Source organism: Notolepis coatsorum (assembly GCF_963971535.1).
Source record: "Notolepis coatsorum genome assembly, chromosome: 3".
NCBI classification, from domain to species: domain Eukaryota; kingdom Metazoa; phylum Chordata; class Actinopteri; order Aulopiformes; family Paralepididae; genus Notolepis; species Notolepis coatsorum.
Genome location: NC_140167.1, coordinates 29725746 through 29751069, shown reverse-complemented (window position 1 = coordinate 29751069; position 25324 = coordinate 29725746). Strand labels below are relative to the sequence as shown.

At 43.7% G+C, this 25324-nt stretch overlaps 1 protein-coding gene across 1 annotated transcript in view; it reads right to left on the bottom strand.

Annotated features, from left to right (window-relative positions):
- maco1b (macoilin 1b) overlaps positions 1 to 25324 on the bottom strand; it is a 36594-nt gene that overhangs the window by 7413 nt on the left and 3857 nt on the right. The window contains exons 4-8 of the mRNA XM_084310412.1: positions 24225 to 24348; positions 23364 to 23542; positions 21853 to 22414; positions 7358 to 7516; positions 1658 to 1840 (exon numbers count right to left, since the gene is read on the bottom strand). Of these exons, the coding sequence (XP_084166538.1) occupies positions 1658 to 1840; positions 7358 to 7516; positions 21853 to 22414; positions 23364 to 23542; positions 24225 to 24348 (1207 nt within the window). The remainder of the gene's footprint in view (positions 1 to 1657; positions 1841 to 7357; positions 7517 to 21852; positions 22415 to 23363; positions 23543 to 24224; positions 24349 to 25324) is intronic.

The window sequence follows — 25324 nt, the reverse complement described above, 5'->3', positions numbered from 1 at the left end:
ACGCGAGAGACACCGGTATCGAATCCGGCTGTCAGCGTTGCCTCCGGCTTGGGCCGGCCGTCATACCGACTCAATTGGCAGAGTCAGCGGGAGGGAAGTCAATGGGTGGTAATCTGGTCGTTGTAAACAGCGACTCCTACAGGTCGGTCAGGGCGCCTGCACAGCAAGGACAGGCGATGGCGAGGGTAGTGTGAGCCTCCCACACGTTACACATGTGAGTCCACGCTGGCAGGTGAAAAGATGTGGCTGGCTAATTCCGCATGTATCGGAGGGGACATGCGATAGATTCTTCAACCCTCCCTACAACCGACCAGTGGGGGGCACATGCGAGCAACGATCAAGACAGGGGAGGGGGGAATTGGCACAACTAAATTGGGATGGGAGAAAAACAGAAAAAGTGGATAAAAAAATAAAAAATCCGTTCAGAAATGAGTCTTTGAGAGACGTCAGAGTATAACCGGCGACAAATAAAAAGCTCTCCAAAATCCATTTCCTCATCCATGGCTGTTCATTCTGAAGTGTAATTCACTACTGGTTTTCGCTCGTCAACTTTCACCTAGAGCCCTTATTCGCACCCCCCACGTGGGGTATCGTTGGAAAGGTACACTCATTGGCTACAACACTGACCAATCATTTTCACCATCAGCGGATGATGGCAGTTCTGGAGCGTTGGGAGTCCGGGCTGGTCATCTGACACGCGGCGAGTAAAAAGACGCTCGCCTGACATATCGCCATGTAACTCGAGAACCGAGGCACGGATTTGGTTGATTGAGGTGGAGTTCGAACAGCAACAAATAGATCTTTCGAACGGTAATTTATATGTTCGGCGAAAAATGCAGCCCCGAGCCACTAGACGCTCGCAAAGTGCCGTGACTTGTGTGCATGGGGGCGCGATTTCAGGCCGGTGCAAGTTAAGAGGTAAAACTCAATACTTGAATATCCATGGGTCAGTTTGAATATTTTTTTTTATCCAGTTTTTCTCCTCCTATTTTTCTGTATTTTTCCTCCCATCCCAATTTAGTCGTTATGCCAATTCCCCCCTCCCCTTGCTGGTCGTTGTGCGCATGTGCCCCCCACTGGTTGGTCTAGGGAGCCCTGAAGTCTATTAGATGCTTCCTCCGATACATAGGAGACAGCCAGCAGCCTCTTTTCACCTGACAGCGAGGACTCTCACCGGGGAAGTGTAACGCGTGGGAGGATCACACTACCTTACCCAGTTCCTTCCCTCGCTGTGCAGGCGCCCTGACCGACCTGTAGGAGTCGCTGTTTACAACGACCAGAATACCACCCACTGGCTTCCCACCCGCTGACACTGCCAATTGTGTCAGTATGACGACCGCCCAAGCCAGAGGGACCGCTGACAGCCTGATTCGATACCAGTGTCTCTGCGGTGGTAGACAGACGCTTAGTCCGCTGCGCTACCCGGCCGCGCCCCAGGGTCAGTTTAAATCTATAATAGCAAACCATTTCACCTCAGTCTGTAAGTTGCTTTGATTGATTTGAATTTTTGTATTATGTATTGTTCCTCTCTGAGTCATTGTAAACGAGAGCCTGCTCTCAATGATGTTTCGAGATTAAATAAAGATTGAACGACTGAATGAATTTCTGCCCTTATCTATGGTGCATGTGTGACGTGTGTGTGTGTGTGTGTGTTTACCTGGATGCTGCGGCCAGCGCTATGGCTCTGGCTGCCGAGGCCTCTTCCAGCTTCTTGCGCTTCTTCTCGTCTGCGAGCTGCTTCTCGGCGGCGGCGCGCGCCTCCTGCTCGGCCTTGAGCCTCTTCTCCAGCTGGCCCACAGCCTGCTTGTCCTTCTGCTTGGCCTGTACAGCGTTGTGGAGCCTGAGACGCGACAGCGGCCACAGGATGGGGAGGAGCAGCATGTTAGCCAGCAGGAAATAATAGGAGCGAGGGAGGGATTCAATTCATAAATATCCAGCGATAATCCACCCCTGTCAAACTGAACTGAACTGACTAAACAAGGCTCCAAAGAGTGGGCCTACTAATCAACAGGTCATTAGAACCGGTTATTACACAGCCCTGGAAGTCATTCAGCTAATAAATAATCAACAGGTAATTTAGAACCGGCTATTACACAGCCCTGGAAGTCATTCAGCTAATAAATAATCAACAGATCATTAGAACCGGCTATTACACAGCCCTGGAAGTCATTCAGCTAATAAATAATCAACAGATCATTAGAACCGGCTATTACACAGCCCTGGAAGTCATTCAGCTAATAAATAATCAACAGATCATTAGAACCAGCTATTACACAATCCTGGAAGTCATTCAGCTAATAAATAATCAACAGGTCATTTAGAACCGGCTATTACACAGCCCTGGAACTCATTCAGCTAATAAATAATCAACAGGTAATTTAGAACTGGTTATTACACAGCCCTGGAAGTCATTCAGCTAATACATAATCAACAGATCATTAGAACCGGTTATTACACAGCCCTGGAACTCATTCAGCTAATAAATAATCAACAGGTCATTTAGAACCGGTTATTACACCGCCCTGGAAGTCATTCAACTAATAAAGAGAGTGCACAAAAGCTTGAACATGTATGGACATGTGAAACCAAACCAGTGATCTATATACAGCCTCAGCAAAATAAGCATAACAGAGGTGAAGAGCCTGATCTGTTGAGGCTGTCCAGCATGCCGGCAGGAACCAGAGACACAAGCTCATTAGAGAAAGGGCGAGCAATGTCAAGCAGAACCCACCAAGCAAATTCCTAATGCAAAACAATCCTCAGATAAAAGTGCAAGTCTAGAGTCCGGACAAGTCTAATGGAATTCCAGAACGTTTAAAGTGGATTATTGAAGATTTTATTTAAGAGGTATGAGGCTCTTTAGTCCCATCTCCCTAGCTATATACTCCCCACAAATATTAGACATGGCTATGTCACCAGACATGCCGTGGGTCTTCATTTTACTCTACCAAGAACAAAGGCACTTAAGAGAACCATAATGTATAGAGCTGCTGCATACTGGAATTGTATACCTGTGAAGATAATGATTATCAGCAACAAATTTACTTTTAAGAAAAAATTTAAAAATGCTGTTATGAATAAGGAAATACAGTTGAGTTATGGATTTATTTAGTAACGTATTGTATTTGGAGCCTTTTTGTGTTGAGATTTTGAAGATATTGAGAATGTACTTAAGCTAAAGTGTTTATGTTTCTATTGTTTTTTTATTACTCCAATGTTGTAAGTTATGTGTTCAGACCGCAGGATCCATATAATAAACAAATAGATAATCAGGACCTCCATGTATCCAATATGACAACAAGCACGAGACAGGAGACGCCCCCCCCCCCCATTACTACCGCTACTTGCTACCTTGATATGCGCTTCAACCAAAGCACTGTACCCTTTATCTTTATGCAGTTATCTAGTGGAAAAGTTGTAGACCATGGATAGGATGCTATTTATGTTGAGAATATCACCTCTTCACCACAGGTGCAGACAGTTAAGGAACTAACATATCACTTCCTGTTTGCAATGAGTTTCCTCAATTTTGATGTGGAGGTCATACATTCTGGGCTAGCAACTTACACACGAAGACATTGGTCTCTAGATGCCACACAGCAAGTTTTAAGAATCAAGCTAAATCTTAATCTGAATCATCACATGAGCATTCACACAAATGCCAAAACAAAACTAAACAAAACAAAACCAATTCCGGACCACCCACAGAGCTGAAAAGACTTTTCCAGCTATCCCCGCTATCTTGGGAACACTCCCTGCCTGCCCGAACCATAACAATCCCCCCCCCCCCCCCCCTTGCTGCTACTCTGTGGTTGGGGGGGGACACCAGGATGCTGATGATGTGTCGAGAGGATGCTGATGATGTCTCGCTACTAGAAAGAGAGGGACCCCCCCGTGCCTTCATGGCAGCGGAGATACACATACATCTGTCTCAAGACCAGTCCTACATGTATCAACAAATGCGCATGTTGTTGTGAATTTATGTGTGCCATTACTACTACCAAATGTAATAATTGTGGAATATTCCTATAATGAGGCTGTATGTGTATGAACCAAACATTTCACTGTAATGTACATGTACTTTATACGTGACAAATAAAAGCAACTTGAACTTGAAAAGCACCGTGACTTACACACCACACACTGCTGCTAACATATACCCTGTATTGTATAGTTTGTATAGATAGAATATACGTTGGGTATTATGTCTAGTTTATAGTTGTTTATTTTTGAGTTTATAGTTATTTATAGCTTATTTAGTTTATAGTTATAGTTTATATTTAGTTATTTTTTTATCCTTTATTTATCCAGGAATGTCCCATTGAGATACAAGATCTCTTCTTCCAGGGAGTCCTGACCAACACGGCACACAACAAGTTTCAACATAAAACAGGGCATTAAACAAAAAAACATACAATTCAAATATAAATACAGAAGGCCATTTGTGCAGTGGCAAGGAGCACAATCAGATCAGCAATAGCATCAGGTAAAACAGTTACATGTTTCATGAAGGGCTAATCGTAGCATACCTTTAAAAGCATTCACAGTAGGAAGTGCCTCTAGACAAAGTTTTACTTGCAGCGTATTCCATAAAAAGGGAGCATAGAGGGGGAGCTCCAGTAGCTCACCGCGTACCTCGAACGCTATTTCGGCGTCGGGGACAACCGTGCGCGTCACGGATCTGGGGTAGCGAGTTCGACTCCCGGACAAGCCGTACTTTCTCAGAGTGTCTTTCCCCCCATCTATACCCCCACTCAACCTGTTTCTGTCGGTCATACTTGACCAGAAAAAGCGATAAACGCGAAAAGAACCAGCTGACTGGTCAAAGTAAAAAAAAAAAAAAGGGGGAGCATAGTGGGAGAATGCAGCTTTACCAAGCTCTGACTGCATCAAAGGAACATTTAAAAGCATCCCATTTGCTGCTCGTCTGGTATTAAAAAAGCAAGTATAAAAGGACAGAGGTCTGGAGATATATAAGGGCAGCTTACCTAGCAATGACTTAAGGATAAAAATCAACATGTGTGATTGTCTTCTTTGGTACAGAGAGGACCATCCTAAGGACTGATACAAAGTGCAGTGGTGGGTGCGAGAGCCTGCACCCGTAACAAAACGTATGGCAGTATGGTACGCAGAATTCAGCTTTTTAAGCAGGGAGGAAGGAGCATGCATATAGATCACATCGCCATAGTCTAATACATGCAGAAAGGAACTCTGCACAATTCTCTTCCTGGCTTCAGACGGGAAACATTTCTTTAACCGGAAGAAAAAGCCCAGTTTAGGTCTACGTTTTATCAGTAGGTTCCCAATATGAACATCAAAGGCCATCTTTTCATCAATCCATATGGCCAGATATTTATAGGATGCTACTTTGTCAAGGCATGTCCCTTCCAGTGTCAGAATGGGAGAGACAGCTGTATTAGCTCGAGAGCGAGAGAAGGTCATGTACTTGGTCTTTTTTGCATTAAGGACCAGTCTTAGCCTTAGCAAGGTGTGTTGCAGTGTATTAAAAGCATCCTGTAGAGTGTAGAAGCTCTATGGCCTGAGTTAAAGAGGAAGCCACCGTGTAAACAACTGTATCATCGGCGTATAAATTAAAACGTGCTGGGTTTATCCCATTTCCTAGTTCATTTATAAAGATGGAGAATAAGACAGCGGCCAAAATAGAACCTTGTGGAACACCTTTGTTTACAGTAAGAGCAGCTGAGGTATAATCTTCTACTGAAACACACTGAGTTCTTTCAGATATAGTTTTTAAACCAGCTCAAAGCCATTTTACCAAGACCTATGCAGCCAAGCCTTTGCAGTAGCAATGCATGATCCACAGAATCAAAAGCTTTAGACAGATCAACAAACAATGCTGCACAGTGTTTTTTCTTGTCCAGTGCTTCAATTATGTCATTTGAGACTAGCATAGTCGCTGAAGTAGTACTATGGCCTGATCTGAAGCCTGACTGAGACTCGTTAAGAATATTTTTCAGTTGTTCGTTTACAAGAGATTCAAAGACTTTGGCCATTACAGACAGTCTGGAAATAGGGCGATAATTATTTAGGTCAGAGGGGTCTCCGCCCTTTAACAAGGGGAGAACCATGGCCGACTTCCATGAGCTAGGTAATTCACCAGCACAAAGACTGAAATTCAAAATAGAGGTTATGGGTTCTGCAATAAGACCTGCAGCAACTTTGAAGAAGAACGGCTCCATCTTGTCTGGGCCTGAAGATTTCTTTACATCTAGGCTCATTAAAGCTTTGTGAACCTGAGAGGTCAAGATGGGGGCAAAGGTGGTCTGTATAGATAGAATATACGCTGTGTATTGCGTTTACAAATCTACTATGGTTGAAGAGCCGGGAAAAACAAGCATCTCACATTTTTCTGAATGTTAAAAAGCTGTGACAATAAAATAATCTGAAGAATCTGAATCTGAAAAAGTTTAGGATGCCAAGAAATTCCAAATGGTGGAATTATCTTTTATTATGGTGCCACCATCTGGCTGATTGGTGTAATATTTATTCTGATGCCTGTATGCCTTGACATACCAATATCTATCAATCATTGTGGCAAATGTCATGTCTCCATTACTTACCATATCATGAGAAACAACATTTCTCTTGCATTTTTTTTTTTTTTTTTTAGATGGACTGACCAACAGACTCATACTAGCTGCTGGTCAAAGCCAAAAACTCTCTCATTAACTCCCCCCAAAGCCTGCAACTAGTGATGGCCCAACATTGATAAGGCTAACCAGTCTAGCCGTTTGCCCCGCTAGCTGGTGGCACCACTCACTTATTCTGTAGCAGCTCGTACGACCCGCTAGCTGGTGGCACCACTCACTTATTCTGTAGCAGCTCGTTCGACCCGCTAGCTGGTGGCACCACTCACTTATTCTGTAGCAGCTCGTTCGACCCGCTAGCTGGAGGCACCACTCACTTATTCTGTAGCAGCTCGTTCGACCCGCTAGCTGGTGGCACCACTCACTTATTCTGTAGCAGCTCGTTCGACCCGCTAGCTGGTGGCACCACTCACTTATTCTGTAGCAGCTTGTTCGACCCGCTAGCTGGAGGCACCACTCACTTATTCTGTAGCAGCTCGTTCGACCCGCTAGCTGGTGGCACCACTCACTTATTCTGTAGCAGCTTGTTCGACCCGCTAGCTGGTGGCACCACTCACTTATTCTGTAACAGCTCGTTCGACCCGCTAGCTGGAGGCACCACTCACTTATTCTGTAGCAGCTCGTTCGACCCGCTAGCTGGTGGCACCACTCACTTATTCTGTAGCAGCTCGTTTGACCCGCTAGCTGGTGGCACCACTTACTTATTCTGTAGCAGCTCGTTCGACCCACTAGCTGGAGGCACCACTCACTTATTCTGTAGCAGCTCGTTCTCTTGGCGTAGCTGGCTGAGTTCAGAGCGGATGGAGCGCTCGGCACTGCCCAGCGAGCCAATCTGACTGCGCAGATCCTGTTCCACCTGTCGGCTGGCCTGTAGGTCCGCCTTCAGCTTTTTAACATCCTGCTCCAGCCTGGAAAACGAAGACAGAGGAGAAACCCATTTAACATGCTGTACTGAAGACAGAGGAGAAACCCCTTTACCGTATATATATATATATATATATATATATATATATATATATATATACCGTATATATTTTTTTAATAAATAATAAAATATCGATACTTGGCGTCCCTGTATCGATACAGTATCGCCACGCAAAGTATCGCAATACTACTACGTATCGATTTCCCCCCCACCCCTACGGGTCGTGCCAGTTAAAGGACATCTCTTTGAAACAAATTAAATTCAACAGTTTCTTTCAGATTTCTTTTAAACAAATGTTTATTTTATTATTTAACTATTTAATTATTATTTAGTTATTGCACTGCACTGGCAGTTGAACTGCATTGAACTGAACTGAATTGAAAAAAAGAAATGATGATTGATGATTTTGTGAAGGTACATGTGTCCATGGTATATACCTTTGATTTGGGAGTATTTTAGGTTTCAGGGGATCAACCAGAACGGTTTGGGCTTATTGCACAGAACACGTTTTATCTCGCAATCTATGGAAAAAGACTGGATTATTTTAGAAATGCGTGATGTTTAGCATGTAATAAACTACAAACTAGTGTGTAGAAACAAACTATTTTTTTCTTTTTTTTAATCTACTTTTTCTCCCCATTTTCTATTTTTCTCCCATCCCAATTTCGTATTATCCAATTCTACCCTCCCCTGTCTCGAACGTTGTTAGACCATGCCTCCCACTGGTCGGCTGCAATGTGGACGAAGCCTTGCATCACGTGTCCCCTCCGGTACACGAGGAGGCAGCCGTCGCATCTTTTCACCTGCACAGCGCGATCTCTCAGTGGCGAGGAGTAACGCGTGGGAGGCTCACGCTTCCCCCGATACTTCCTGATTCTCTGCTGTACAGGCGCACCAACCGACCTGTAGGAGTCGCTGTCCACAACGTCCGATCCCCACCCACCGGCTTTCCCACCCCCTAATACTGCCAATTGTATTAGTATGAACGACCAGCCAAGCCGGAAGCAACGCCGAGAGCTGGGCTCGAACCCAGCATATCCTGCGTTAGTGGCGAGCGTCTTGCCCACTGCGCCACTTAGCCGCCCAACAAACTCTTTTTTCCATGTTGGACTACAAGTAGTGTCTGTCAAATGAGCCACACCATTGTCTCCACAGCTATAATACAGAACACGCACAGCTCTGCAAATATCGTGGAACACAGCGGAAATTACCATTTTAAGCTGGCCTTGAAGCGGCAGAGATGGGGACAGTTTATGGGGCTGAAAGTGTAATTTTGGATTTTCTTTTTTTTTGTTAAATCCAAAGGAAAAAATATTAAATCTGAGAAATCCGAAAATTAGGACAATTAAAAACAGAGAAATCCAAAAACAGGAAAATTCATATCTGAAAACAGGAAAAGATCAAACGGATTTCATAGGGCCCTAGTTAAGGTGAGTTAATAAATTCACTCTGAAAATCTGCTCCGCTCTGATAAACTGACTCTTCAGTCAGAGTGTCCAGTATGCACTCTGAGCCCTCAGAACTTGAGTGCGCTCACTCTGACACTGGTTGTAAATAGTTATGAGTGTTGTATGTGCCTCCCTGTATTGTAAATAGTTCATAATGTGTGTTGTCACTACTGTATGTATAATTGTAAATAAGTTAATTTATGTGTTGTAAATAAATATTGTTAATAATTATTTACCTAATTTATGTGCAATAGTTTCTTTTCGGCTCCGTGTAGAGAAATGCACCGATACTAACAACCGCGTGTGTCTATGACGACACTGTTGACACCACGTATCCGTGACACGCACGCACGCCCCGCGACAACACTAGTAGTTTCTGGGGGCGTACCACCCCCCCCCCTGAAAAAATCCTTGGGGAAACCGGAGTTATATGAGTTACATGCAGGTGTATAAGTAGATATATAAATAAATATATACAGTATATATATATTAGGGATGCTCGATATTGGATTTTTTTTTTTTTTAAACAGATACCGATATTTTCCGATATCACATTTTAATGCCGATATCGGCAGATAATATCGGTAGGCCGATAATATCGGACATCCCTTATATATAAATATATTAGGGATGCTCGATATTGGCTTTTTTACCGATACCGATATACCGATATTGTCAAACTCTTAATTTCCGATACCAACCGATACCGATATATGCAGGGCCCCCCCCCCCCCCCCCCCCCCCCCCCAAAATTGAATAATTTCAGGTAATTAACATTACATATCTCTTGTTGTGGAATTAACACAACATTATGCATACTTTTGACAATAAATAAAATCAGAATTTGTTCTTACTTGCTTGGGTAAATAAAGGTTATAGAAATGTAAAAAAATATATATATATATTTTTTTTTAAACAGATACCGATATTTTCCGATATCACATTTTTATGCCGATATCGGCCGATAATATCGGTAGGACGATAATATCGGACATCCCTAAAATATATATATACAGTACTATTGTAGATGTGATCATACAGATTTATATGGGTAGACTATAGTATGAGGTAGGTAGTTATGATTACAATGTAGGGCAGTTGTAGACAGTGAAAGCAGTCTAACAACAAAGGTGCAGTGATATGACCCCTGCAATTTGCATATCGCCCCAACAGGTCCACGGATGACGCCATAGCCCATGTGCTGCACACAGCAGCATTACACCTGGACAAGAGGCAGGGGAACTATGTGAGAATGCTATTCATCGACTACAGCTCAGCATTCAATACCATAGTCCCCTCCAAACTCATAGCCAAGCTCAGGGACCTGGGCTTGAACTATGACCTCTGCCAGTGGGTCTTGGACTTCCTGACGGGCAGACCCCAGGTGGTGAGAGCAGGCAACTGCACCTGCTCATCCATCACTCTCAACATAGGGGCACCCCAGGGCTGTGTTCTGAGTCCCCTCCTCTACTCCCTGTACACACACGACTGTGGCACAGCGGAACAACAACACAATCATCAAATTTGCTGACGACACAGTAGTGGTGGGCCTGATTTCTGCAAACGACGAGAGGGCCTACCTGGAAGAGGTCGAGGTTCTGGCGGGATGGTGTCAGGAGAACAGTCTCTCCCTGAACGTCAGCAAAACAAAAGAGATGATTGTGGACTTTAGGAGGTCAGGGGTCAGGGACTACAGCCCCCTCAGCATTGACGGGGCACCGGTCGAGAGAGTGAACAGTTTTAAGTACCTTGGAGTTAGGGCTGGGGGCGATATGGCCTAAATATGATATCACGATATTTTTTGCCCTTTCGGCGATACACGATACGCATCACAATGTTTTTCTTTTTTTCCCCAAACAATTCATTATGAGGCTTACCAAGACAGTATTTGAGTTTGCAAGCTAACATTAAAGACAAAATAAAATACCCATGCATTTAGCATTTTTATATTATATATTAGATTTAGATTATTGGATTATTAGATTATATATTGCATATATTTAGCAATGAGATATTATATGATTTAGATATTAAATATGATGAATTGAAAATGGGGGAGCCTGATGTAAACAAGACGAAAGTCTTTCTCTGGTCTGCATCCTCCAGTCCACTGTTGTTGTATTGAGCTATACTGTATTGTACCCATGCTGCAATCTGTTAATAACGTTTTCATTCATTCAGACGGCAAACAGAATCATTTTGATTGACAGTCGAGTCTGCCAATTACGTCACACCGCTTGCACCCGCCCTGCTGTTCTTAGCACCAATCGGCAAGTGCGTATACATTTTTTACTTCCGCCATTGGAGAGCTCAATGACAACAACAATGGTAGCAGTAGCTCCCCGCGGCCGACGTTTAGCTTTTAGCTCCGCAGGATGACTAAACGACTGGAGGCATAATGATTTTACTGCAACGGATGTTATAATAAAAGCCTTTCCATACATCCGTCTGATTGAAAACTTTATTAACAGACCGCAGAATGGGCACAACTGAGTCAGCACGGGCTGAGATATGAACGACTAATGCTTGCTATATCTAGGTCGACCTCGGACGTTGCTATGTAAATACGCTGATGTTATTGAACATGTAACTATATAACGTTAATGCCACAAAACGAATGCCTTTGTTATCATAAGTAGTAACTTTGATGCAGTAGTGTGTGTGTGGGGCGGCGCTGTTCAAAAGTTTCAACGTGTGGACCAGATTGACGCGACACAATCCTCTTGGGCAAAACATCACGATATCCACGATACGTTTAAAAAGTGTATCGTTAATGAACTGTACCCGATATTTATATAATATCGTCATATCGCCCAGCCCTACTTGGAGTCCACATATCCGAGGACTTGACATGGACCACACACATTGACAGTGTAGTCAAGAAAGCATGACAACGCCTCTACTTCCTTAGGCGCCTAAGGAAGTTCAACGTGAGTCAGAAGATCCTTAAGAACTTCTACTCATGCACAATAGAGAGCATCCTGACTGGCAATATCACCTCCTGGTTTGGGAATAGCACCGCACAAGACCGTAGCAGACTGCAAAGAGTGGCCCGTTCAGCCGAACGCACAATTGGAGGTGGGCTTCCCACTCTCCAAGACATTTACAACAAGCGTTGTAAGAATAAGACCAAGAGAATAATAAAAGACTCTAGCCACCCAAACAACTGCCTCTTTGAACTGCTGCGGTCAGGAAAGCAATACCAGAGTCTCATGGCAAGCACAGAGAGACTCAGAAAGAGCTTCTATCCCCAGGCCATCAGGATGCTCAATGACAATTAACACAATGTAACAAACCATGAAACACACTGACAGCACACACACCCACATGTACACACCCACTTTAAATGGACAACTCACTGTAGCACCCACTTTACACACTTTAGACACTAACACACTTTATATTTATATATTATATTATAGGCCACTCATTGCACCTTACCACCACAAGGTGGCACCACAAGCTACCTCATCTCATCCCATTTATATTGTATTGTAAACACTCTGTAAACACTCTGCATTGTATATTGCATCACAAGCTACCTCATCCCATTTACCTCATCCCATTTATATTGTATTGCAACTACTCTGCATTGTATACTGTACATATTATGTATATTGAAATCTTTTTTCTTGTTTACACTTGTTTAAGTACTTGACTTTTTATTTTATACTTATTATACTTTTTATAATTATCTATTTTACCTAGCAAAACAGAAAGAAGAATTTCATACAAAAGTATCCTGTATTGGGCGGCTAGGTGGTGCAGTGGGCAAGTGGGCTCTCCGCATTGCTATCAGCTTGGCTGGTCGTTCATACTAATACAATTGGCAGTATTAGGGGGTGGGAAGCTGATGGGTGGGGATCGGACGTTGTGGACAGCGACTCCTACAGGTCGGTTGGTGCGCCTGCGGCTGCGCAGCAGAATCAGGAAGCGACGGGGGCGGCGTGCCCTCCAAAAACGCAGACCCCCCGACGCTGAGAGATCGCGCTGTGCAGGTGAAAAGATGCGACTGCTGCTTCCTCGAGTACCGGAGGGGACACGTGATGTAAGGCTTAGTCCACATTGCAGCCGGCTTGTGGGAGGCAATGGAGGCATGGCCTAACAGTGTTCGAGACAGGGGAGGGTAGAATTGGACTATACGAAATTGGGATGGGAGAAAAATAGAAAATGGGAGAAAAAGTAGATAAAAAAAAAAGTATCCTGTATTTCTGTATGACAACCAATAAAGAAACTTGAACTTGAACTTGATCTGATGAGGGAAATGACATGCCGTCGTCATCATGCACCAGCAAGTAGGTCAACTGACACTCCTTGAAAACATGATAGGTGTGACAGCCAAATTGAGCCAATGCTGTTCTCAGTCAATGTCGACATGAACAGTGAAAAGTTAATGTATGCATGTAATGCCAGGAATGTGCCATTTCAATTTTCTATGTTCGCTTACCGAGAGCATGAATTTCAGAATGGAATAGCGTTTATCCTCGTCTATTTTTAGAAAAGCCTGTATGCCCAATGCAGCCTGTAAAGGATGTGCAGATAACAATACTACATTAAACAATAACATGGCTTGGGAGGCTGATGTCAGAATTCTGGGGCAAGCCACTTTGTAGACGATATGACATATTATTGTTGAAAAAGTCCACCCGTCAACTCATACAGTGGGAGCCACTGCTGTTGCTAAGGAGATTTAGCATTTTGTCATGGTATTCTTTCTTCAGTTACACAGACATTGTGATGTATTGTGGATTATATTTCTTGCAATATATCAATTATCGCAGATATCGTGATATTAAAATTATCAAGGGCCATATTGTGAGTTAGGGGGCTTTCACACTAGCCATTCGGGGTCGAATCAGAGCACGATCGCACCGAAATAGAGTGTGATGAGAACGCTCCCCCCCCGTCACCGGGGACGCTGATTCTGTCCAAGACGGGACCGCTGGAATAGGTGGTCTCGGGTGCGCACCAGTGTCCCCGACAACGGAGCGGGGTGTGGTGTAGGGCTGCACGATTAATCGATTTTTTATCGAAATCGCGATTTGGAATGATGCAATTATCAAATAGAAAGAAAAAAAAACGCATTTTTTATTTATTTTTTTTTTAACCAGGAAGTCCCATTGAGATACAAGATCGGTTTGGGAGAGGGAGGTAAGGGGTTTTAGATTGTGTGTTGTGAAGTTGTGAAGTTTAGACTTCAGAGAGGGAGAGTAAAGTAAAAAGGTACCGTTGGGTACCGGTATCGATTCCCAGGTAAAAATAAACATTTTCAGGCTCGGTGTCCCGAAAAGACCCACCGCGTAGGCCAGATGCAAGCCGCATTTTACAATAAACCTCTGTGGGGCTGCTTATATTTTTTTCTATTATAATCGCAAATGTAATCGCAATATCCGTCAAAAAAGATCGCAATTAGATTATTTCCCAAAATCGTGCAGCCCTAGTGTGGTGTGCAAGCAAACCTGTAATGCTTTCATGCTTGCTTGAATTTTGGGCAGATAAAAACATACAGCAACAACTGGACAATACCCACAAAAACTATATTTAAATTATGGGCAATTTGGCGAGTTCAGACCTCAACCAAACAAGCACGTTGAGCCTCACGGCTCAGTGGATCGATGAAAACTTCGAGATGAAGCCACGTTACAAGCTCAAGCAATTCTGTAAGCAATTTTGCCATTGCTATACATTGGTTTCTTGTTCGAATGCATTTATTTTTCTTCCATGAAAAATGGAGCCTGTTGTGAAGGGCCAGATTAAACCGAATATATATATTTATTTATATATATATTTAATTGTATTTGTATATTCTCTAATATTCCCTGATATCCCTTGTATATTCCTTGTACAATATGCATTGAATATCCATTCTAGCCTACTGAACATCCCATAATAGTCTCCATTCTACTATTGGTCGAGACCTTGGTGCCAGGCTGCCATACCCCTCAGACCCAGTTCAAACGTACCGCTCCACATGTACGAACAAGTCCTAGTTCCGCGTAGGAATCTGACTACCGCACCACTAATGGGACTATTTGTTCATAGTGCGTATATATACTGCGCTACTAAAGTAGGACTTCCTTTTCAGTCCAGTTTCTTACCCTCCAATAGAGTCACAGACGTAAAGCCTCCCCGCGACGCCACGTGTGGGAGTAAGGCCAAGTTCGCCTACCATCGGTATTGAGACATCGTGTATATTAATATTTGAATAGTCATATTTGGCACTATATCGTCGAGTTGGACGTAGTCTATTAAGCTAATAATAGTCTGTTAATATAGTGCTTCGTGCGGTGAGAATACTACCGTAGTCAGCACCCCATCGTTTCGGGCAGAGAACTGGCTGCTTATCCAGGGTGGTTGACCCCACGTGAAGCTGCACCCGAGGAGCCCCAGAGCCGACGAGCGAGTGGACCTGTATACCGGATTATTCTACCGACGACAGCCCGCCTTCCCAGGCACGGATTATGCTTTGTATACTTTGATTATTCCATGGATAAAGACCCCCGACACTGCCGTGTGTTGGAACCCCCCCCCCTGGAGAGGACGCAAGGTGAGGAGACGCTCTGCAAGACGAGGTCGCTTCACGTCTCTCCCCCGTGGACCGGAGAGAGCCGGCCCACAAAGAGTCCATCTGCTTTCATCTGTGGTCCAAGGATCGCCGGCGCATTGAACGGCACTACAGTGGGTTCACCTGGGATACCCTTGGCCGGACGAGGCAGCCGGATTCTACCCCCCCCCTTCCTACTCCTGTCGGCTTACAAGCGACCGGATTAACCCCCCCTAGTGTGTCCAGTATATAATCATTAAAGTATCATTGCTGTTATTCCTTAAACTATTCCAGGTCGTATATGTACCACCTGCGCCTTCAGAGATTGGACATTCTCTATTGATATACCGACGAATACTCTTGCCATAAAAGTGCATACTAATTCCATTCATAAATGTGATTGATTTGATTAAGTGCTTGCTCTACACACCATCGCTGTGTAGAAATAAAGACCTATTTCTAATTCGTACATTTGTGTTGGATCCGTTTCATCTACGTGACAGTGTTCATCATAATATATTTATGCCGTGTACTGGGTGGCCGAATATTAAGTACAAAGGTAGTGGTAGTAAGTATCATATCTAGTAATACAGTCAGGGAATTGTACCCCTCAGTTACAGAGCCTCTAAATAATTATTGCCCAAAACGTAAGCTGTAAAAAATAAGATAAAACGTGCATACAAAGCCACTTATTCTGAGATGATAATTCATGTATCTGGATGACCAATGCACGGATTTCGTCGAGGCAGGTAGCGTTATTTCAGCAAAATTGATATCTATAGTCTGGTATATTTTTCGTCCACGAAAAATGGAGGCTGTAATAATTATTATTGCTCGAGAGTCTCTATGAATAATAATAATTAGAGCCTCCATTTTTCGTGGAGGAAAAATATACCAGACTATAGATATCAATTTCCCCGAAATAACGCTACCTGCCTCGACAAAATCCGTTAATTGGTTATCCAGATACAAATGAATTAGCATCTTAGAATAACAAATAACATGTAAAAGACAAACGGAACATCTTTTCTTTTCTTTTCTCCAGCGCGACCAGCACGTCTTTCGTTGGATTGGCATGTCTAATAATGCTGTTATTAGAAAATGTGCGTGCATGGGTACAACAGATCAGTCAACAATGTCGAGCTAAAAGTGAAGAAGATGAGGCTTCAATATATTTTCCGTGGTTTGATGCAGTCAAGAAGCGAGAATCGTTTAGAACAGGAATCGAAATGGAGAATCGGAACCGGAATCGTTCAAATCCAAACGATGCCCAACCCTAGCGAGGACGGAGCGGAGCACCCGTTCCTAATGAGAAGACACTCTCAGTCATATCTTCCCACCCCTAAATCAGTAACATGTTGCAGTAACAATGTGGCCTCCATCTTCTCAGGATTGGTTGAGAAGATTCTGTGAGATTCTGTGACTCTGGCCCTGTTCCGATCTGTAACTATCCAGAGATACTGTATATCCAGATTGTGTCTGGATCCAGTCAAGACGGATGTCAGTTCACATCTGGCATCAGAATGAGTCTCCACATACGCCTCGAGTGACCATCGGATCTCGCTACCCGGCTCAATATGCAAATAAACACATACAGTAGGCCTTACGCCTAAATTACAAAAGACACAGGCAAATTAGATCATATAAATATATAATAGAGTGCAATAGTGCATGCAGTGTGCAGTGTTTCCATTACAATTGACAATGTTACTGTGAAAACCATTTAATTTAGAGAAGACTACACTGGATTCCCTCTCCGTCTCTCTCTCTTATCAACTACCTTCATGTTTGAAATGAATAAGGAGGTGAAATGATCCGCACACAACATTGCCAATTACACACGCATATATGGGAGCTGTACCACTCGTTATTCTCCTTCCAAATTCACATTATGGATGATAGCCAAGACCTCGCCTGCATTCTGCATGAATTTAGTTCTTTTGTTTTCCAAATCACCCGAAAGCTGGGAAGATATGGGAAAGGCGATGCAGACAATAAGACCACTCTCCAGGCAACACCAGATAATAAAACCACTCTCCAGGCGACATCAGATAATAAAACCACTCTCCAGGCGACACCAGATAATAAAACCACTCTCCAGGCAACACCAGATAATAAGACCACTCTCCAGGCAACACCAGATAATAAAACCACTCTCCAGGCGACACCAGATAATAAAACCACTCTCCAGGCGACACCAGATAATAAGACCACTCTCCAGGCGACACCAGATAATAAAACCACTCTCCAGGCAACACCAGATAATAAGACCACTCTCCAGGCGACACCAGAGGCAGATAATAAAACCACTCTCCAGGCAACACCAGATAATAAAACCACTCTCCAGGCGACACCAGATAATAAAACCACTCTCCAGGCGACATCAGATAATAAGACCACTCTCCAGGCGACACCAGATAATAAAACCACTCTCCAGGCGACACCAGATAATAAAACCACTCTCCAGGCAACACCAGATAATAAGACCACTCTCCAGGCGACACCAGAGGCAGATAATAAAACCACTCTCCAGGCAACACCAGATAATAAAACCACTCTCCAGGCGACACCAGATAATAAAACCACTCTCCAGGCAACACCAGATAATAAGACCACTCTCCAGGCGACACCAGAGGCAGATAATAAAACCACTCTCCAGGCAACACCAGATAATAAAACCACTCTCCAGGCGACACCAGATAATAAAACCACTCTCCAGGCGACATCAGATAATAAGACCACTCTCCAGGCGACACCAGATAATAAAACCACTCTCCAGGCGACACCAGATAATAAAACCACTCTCCAGGCAACACCAGATAATAAGACCACTCTCCAGGCGACACCAGAGGCAGATAATAAAACCACTCTCCAGGCAACACCAGATAATAAAACCACTCTCCAGGCGACACCAGATAATAAAACCACTCTCCAGGCAACACCAGATAATAAGACCACTCTCCAGGCGACACCAGAGGCAGATAATAAAACCACTCTCCAGGCAACACCAGATAATAAAACCACTCTCCAGGCGACACCAGATAATAAAACCACTCTCCAGGCGACACCAGATAATAAAACCACTCTCCATACATACAGAATGTCGGAAAGATCAGAAATTGTATTTCCAAGTAATAGAAGCAGGGTTCCCACCCACTTCCCACAGACATTGCAAAATTAAATTCAATGACTTTCAAGTACTTTTCCAAGCACTATTTTTCATTTGAAAAGGTTACAATTCACTTTTAAATGCAGTTTTTTTAATAAAAAAAAAAATCAGATCCAATATTTATGGCTTAAAACCAATTTCCGACAATTAGTTACACTTTAGATAAAAACATTTATTTCTTGATTCAGATTTTTTTTATCATGGATGAACAAAACTTTAAATGCGAATGGTTGATTTGAATTTCAAGGACATTTTAAGCACCTTGTTAAAAAAAGTCTGTTTTCAAAGAATTCCAGGCCTTGAATAGTTTGTCAAAAATCAAGCACTTTAAGCACTTCAAGGACCTTGTGCGAACCCTGTAGAAGGATGACCAGTGAGCGTCTCCAGCGATGACAGCCGATTACAAAAGCTTTATTATTAGGCCTTGCAAATTCATTCCATACTTCAAATTGCCACTCAACATTACTCAAGCATCATTTATAATCGCCAGTTCTTTTTTAAGTGGCACTCATATGAATGTATCCATCTACAAAAATAAATCACTCTGGGAATTTCTTAACAGTGGGGAGCCCGTGCACTGAGCGAATCGGCCCCTTTGGAAAGACTATATGGCTGTTTCAGCATGGCTGACATCATGGATAAAGACAGATTTGTCAGACTGATTTGTCTGATGACTGTTAGTCGACAAAGAACTTCTTTAGTTAAGAACAGCCCTAGTAATAAAGCATCTGCCACTACCGGTTATGTGAATAATGTGTCATCAGCACACCAATCTAATTTGCATGTAGGGATGGGTACCAAATCCAGTACTTTTAAGGGTATCGACTGAATCACATCGGTACTACCGAGTACCGATTCACGTGAGATCCACCAGTGCCACATTTCGATAATGACAAAAAGAAATCCCCTTCTTTTTTTTTTAAAGGTTTAATTCCGATGACGTCAACGTTTAGTTTACAGCGAAACAAAACCTATGAAGTGTGCCGTCAACGTTCACGCCACAATACACGCTTACCTAGGATTTTACTTGATTCAACAACAAAGCAGTCGGGGCAATGGCAAGCCGAAAACGGTCGCAAGTGTGGTCACACTTTACAAAGCTAGATGCAGACAACGCTCGCTGCAATATTATATATTATATATTTTTTTTATTATTATCTTTTCCCCCATCCTTTTTCCGATTTTTCTCCCATCCCACTGTTAGTCGTTATGCCAATTCCCAACCCCCTTCCTGGTTGTTTGCGCACCCCCCCCCTACTGTTGGTCCGGGAGGCCGGAGACTGTCACATGTTTTCCTCCGACACATGTGCAGCCAGCCGGCAGCCAGCCTGGCAGCGCAGATTCTCATCGGGAGAGTGTAACGTGTGGAAGGACGGGTCACACTACCTTTCTCCAGATCCTACCCTCGCTGTGCAGGCGCCCCGACCGAACTTTAGGGGTCGCTGTCCACAACGCCCAGGACCCACCCACGGCTTCCCTCCCCCTAACTCAGCCAAACGAGTTAGTATAGCGATCAGCCCAAGCCATGGCAATGCTGACTCTCCGGGAGTCGAGACCGCAGCCTCTTGCATTGGTGACGAGCACAATCTCCGCTACGCCACCTGACCGCCCAATATATTATATATATTAACAAATTGTTCTAAATAAATAATAATGATAATAAATTATTTGAAGTTTGGACTCATTTTTTACAACTGAGGTAGGTAGATTACATTTCTAGAGACTAAAGTACCGAAAAAGGTACCGTTGGGTACCGGTATCGATTCAAATGTGAACGGTAACCAACCCTATTTGCATGGTTTGCATGTGTGTTGTGCATACAATTCTTTTTCATTCCTACAGAACCCTTGAAGCTTGCTCAGCACAGGGTGCATGCATTCAAGCAGGTGTGTGTGTGTGTGTGTGTGTGTGTGTGTGTGTGTGTGTGTGTGTGTGTGTGTGTGAGTGTGTGTGTGTGTGAGAAAGCTCTTACCGGGGGCGGCTACGTGGCGTAGGGCTGGGCGATATGGAAAAAAATCATATCGCGATAACGATATGATAATTTTATTTTATTTCTCGATATCGATAATTATCGAATTGTTATAAGTATAAAAAAAAAAAAAAAAATTGTTTTTGTTTTTTTTAACAACAGATGTATGTTTATTTTGCAGCAATTCTTTGTCATTGCCACCATCTTTAGTGTTACATCCCCTCACACTCCAGTTCTCAGGCTGCAGCTGGTTTAAAAGCTAAAGTAAACCGGCTTCTCTGCTGGCTGTGGCTCCAGAGGAGTTGAACAGTTCTGGCTCTGCTAGTTTATTTTCGATCTTTTGGCGCTTTTTTGGTGGACAAACCACCGCACATGTGCACTGTGACTCGTGACTGGAGTCTAGTTCTGCTAGCACACATAGCCTACTGTGTACAGACGGTTTCAAAATGTATTTTAAATTAGAAAGCAAACAAAATAAATGGACAAGAGAAAAAGAAATCTGAATTTGGTCAGTATTGTCATTTGGACAAGCAAAGCCATTACTTTAAGTTGCAGGCAAGAAAGACAAGTCTGTCCACTGTCTCTGGTTTTAAAACTGCCCTGTTGCAGGTATAAAAAAAAAAAAAAAAAAAAAACGATTTTTCGATTTTTTTTTTATTCCGATATTCGATATCGATTATTAAAATATATCGCGATATTTATCGTTATCGTTATATCGCCCAGCCCTAACGTGGCGTAGTGGGCAAGGCGCTCGCCACATATGCGGAGACGCTGGGCTCCACCGCTTTCAGTTTAGCTGGTCATTCATACTAATACACATTGGCCGTATTAGGGGGTGGGAAACTGATGGGTGGGGATCGGGCGTTGTGGACAGCGACTCCTACAGGTCGGTTGGTGCGCCTGCGCAGTAGAATCAGGAAGTGTCGGGGGCAGCGTGAGCCTCCCACGCGTTACTCCTCGACACTGAGAGATCGAGCTGCGCAGGTGAAAAGATGCGATTGCTGTTACCTCAAGTACCGGAGGGGACTTGTGCTATGTATGACTTAGTCCACATTGCAGCCGGCTTGTGGGAGGCAAGAAACAGCGTTCGTGACAGGGGAGGGTTGAATTGGATGATACGAAATTGGGATGGGAGAAAATATATAGAAAATGGAAGAAAAAGTGGATCAAAAAAAGAGAAAGCTCTTACCGAACAAGTGCCTCTGGCTTGCTCAGCTGATTGTTGGGGATACAGTTATCTGTGGGGTCCCTGTGGGAGCCGCCCGAGGTGCCCTTCCCCGCCGCCAACTTCTGCTTCTTCTCGTTCTTCCCCGAGGAAGAGGAGGAGGCAGCGGAGGGCACACTGCCATTGGTGGCACTATGGCCGCGCGGCGAGGAGTTGACCACTGCGGTGTTGCCACTGGCATTCTTGTAGTTTTTAGAGGACGACGAGGATGAGGATGAGGAGGAGCAGGACGAGTTGTTATCCTCCTTAAGCAGCAGGTTCTCCGTGCTGCCCAGCTCTGTGGTCAGTCTCTTGTTGTTCATATGGTTCTCCATGTACTCCATCTCCTGGAGCTTAGAGTCCACCGCTGACGGCAGGATACTGCTGCTGTTGTGTTGCTTTTTGGCCTCCCCGCCACCCCGACCCTCTTTCCCTTTTTCTCTGTATTCCAACTCCGGCAGCGGTACCGACGTCTTTTTACTGGCTGGAGCACCGTTCTGTGTGACTGGGGGCGTGTCCACCTCTGATATCGCTTTAGCTGCTGCTGCTGTGTGGAGGAGGGAGAGCAGTGAAAGAGATTACATACAGTAATACAGGTGAGATGACCTGAGATTTCCTGAAAGGCAACCTGCACTTGTGAGGATTTGTTTTTCCACTAACGCTGCACCCATTTAGCGGGCATATTGCTTGGTAATTGTTGCTTGCTGTTTTCTCGACACTACACTTTAAATGGACTGCATTTATATAGAGCTTTTATCCAAAGCACTTTAGAATGTACATATACACCCATACACTCACACTCCGACAGCAGAGGCAACCATGCAAGGAGTCAGCCTACTCATTGGGAGCAGTTAGGGGTCAAGTGTCTTGCTCAAGGACACTTCGACACACTGCCGGGAGGAGCCAGAATCTAACCGGAAACCTTCCGACGACTGCTCTACCTCCTGAGCCACTGTCACCCCCACTTTTCTTGGGTCCTCTGCAATACACCCGCCAAGTGTGAAGTTGATCAGATCAACAGAGAAAATCGAAGGATAGGCAGAGATTCCTTCCATTTTAGTTAGATAGTTTGATATCATTGCATGTGAGGGGAAGTTCTACAGTTAGGACCATCAATTACCTCAGAATAGAGTCAGACACGAGTCTGTAAGCCCTCACCAAAATCACCTTCACTTGCAAAGTACATCATCTGTACAAGTTGGTGCTGGCATACACAGTTAGTTAGAAATGTACAAAACCCTGCAGCAGGCCATTCAGCACAGCTATAACATTGACCTATCTCAAACCCTGCCCCCTTTTCTTGATCCTCCAAACACAACTGTTGCTTTCTTGGACAAACTAGCAACAGTTGTGATTGGAGGATCAAGGAAAAGAGGGTGGAGCTTGAGTCAACCATGGAGGTGTACGCTTGCATTTATATAACGTTATACGTTATGCCTGGGGCTTCCTGAAGGAACAGCACCGTGTGTCTACACGCACGAGGGTGGGTTTCTCACCTTCCTCCGCCTCCCTCTCCTGTCTCTGAAGCATCTGTTGCTCCGGGGGCAGAGCCTGCTGTAGGAGCTGCGTGTAGAACTCGTTCTCCTTCTGCACCTCCTTCTGCTTCCGCAGGCGCATTTTATAGCTGACGTAGCTCTTGAAGCCAAAGCCCAGTGTTACCACTGGGTAGCCGATGCTACAAAGAGATTGGCAGGGAAAGAAATGGCCATTTAGGCTAAGACGGTGTATAGCCTGTGCACTTACGACTCTAAATCGTGAACAGGTTTAGATCCAGTCAAATAACGATTGCTGCAGTAAGTGCCGAGTTTAGGGTATTATCACCCCAGAATATCGCTCATTACTACATTAACAGTTCAATTACAGAGCATAATATAGGCTAATGCTGCCAAATCTAAATCCCACTCAAAAGGTCTTAAGGGATACTCAGATTTTAATTGAAGGCCTTCCTTTGCCCGAGGCAATGAATGGCCTTATAGATGCCAAGTTGAAATGTTCTCCTAAAACTCTTTAAGGATTTTCTCTTTTTCATAACTGTGCAGATTGCCAGCTTGTAACGTCTCTCTTAGGAATAATAAAAAGGGAGCTGTGGAAGCAGAGGGGATAACTAGGAGTCATTACTTAGGCGACATGGTGTGGGGTAACAAGCAGACATTATTACACCGTTTTTTAACGGCTAATGAGGCAGGAAAAGATCTTCAGTGGTCTGTGGACCAGGGAAAGCATCTCAACTCCAGACGACTGTTATGCATGCTACTCACACATTCACACCAGACACCAGCCCTGGACACGTCTACAGGCAAAGGGCACAGAGTGCTTTAACGACGTGCCGATGCCTCCAGAGAGAACGGTTGGCTCACCAGTGTGCTGCAAACGGGCGACACAAGTCCACATGGAAGTTCTTCAAGTCTTTGAATCTGATGGCCGCCTCTATGTACACAAAGAGTATCCATAGAGATACTGTGGGAAGACAGACGCCTCTCTCTGTGGACACAGCAGGGAGGAAGAAGGAGTGTGAGAATACAGGAAACAATATAAACATAAGAGATAAAAAGCTACTTTTAGAGTATTTTTTTTTTACACTGTGGCAACACCGCAAAACGTGGCCTACATCACATTTAGTAGAGTCTTAGGTGAATGTACATGTTAAATATATGCCAGTACTACAGATTAAAAGTAGCAATACTGCACAGATATTTAAAGTTACCAAATGGATTTCACAATGTCACAATTACATTATCAACCCTAGGGTGAATTATTTTTAAACTGAAAACACTGGCTTCATGTCAACTGAGGTTGGTACGATTTTGCCTTCAAAATAAGTTTCTTTATTTATTAACGGTTATGTGTGTAATGTATATATAAATATATATATATATATACACATAACCGTATATAACACATACAAATTTAAAGATCGATCTTGGGATTTTATGAATCCATATTATATTCATGAAATAAATATATGCATGCTATAGTGTGTTGACTCAAATAAAAAGTACATTAATGTAACTGCTTGGGAAACATTAATATTTATACTACACCAGGTTAGAGGGTTCCTTGTACAATTTACATGAACATTCGTTCTGATCATCTCTTTCATATCCAAGCAAAACGCGAATCGAAAAGGAAACCAAATAAAAATCTTGTGAATCAAGATCAAATTGAATCAAGAAATCAGTGGCAATACCCAGCCCTATGTATATGATGATAAACATGAACTGCTTTGATACCAAAGACTGAGTAACCACCCCCCATCCCTAGCCACAAAATCCCTAAATCCCTAGCATTCTAATATGGGCCTAAATCTCAGGTGATCTGTTACACCATCACCAATGAATAGACAGCCAGGGTGCTTAGGGCTTACTGTTCATTGTCTCCTGCTCTGAAATAAGCTCGGGCACATCCACCAACAGGTTCTGGGGTTATAAGAGAAGTATTAATACTCCAATGACATCCC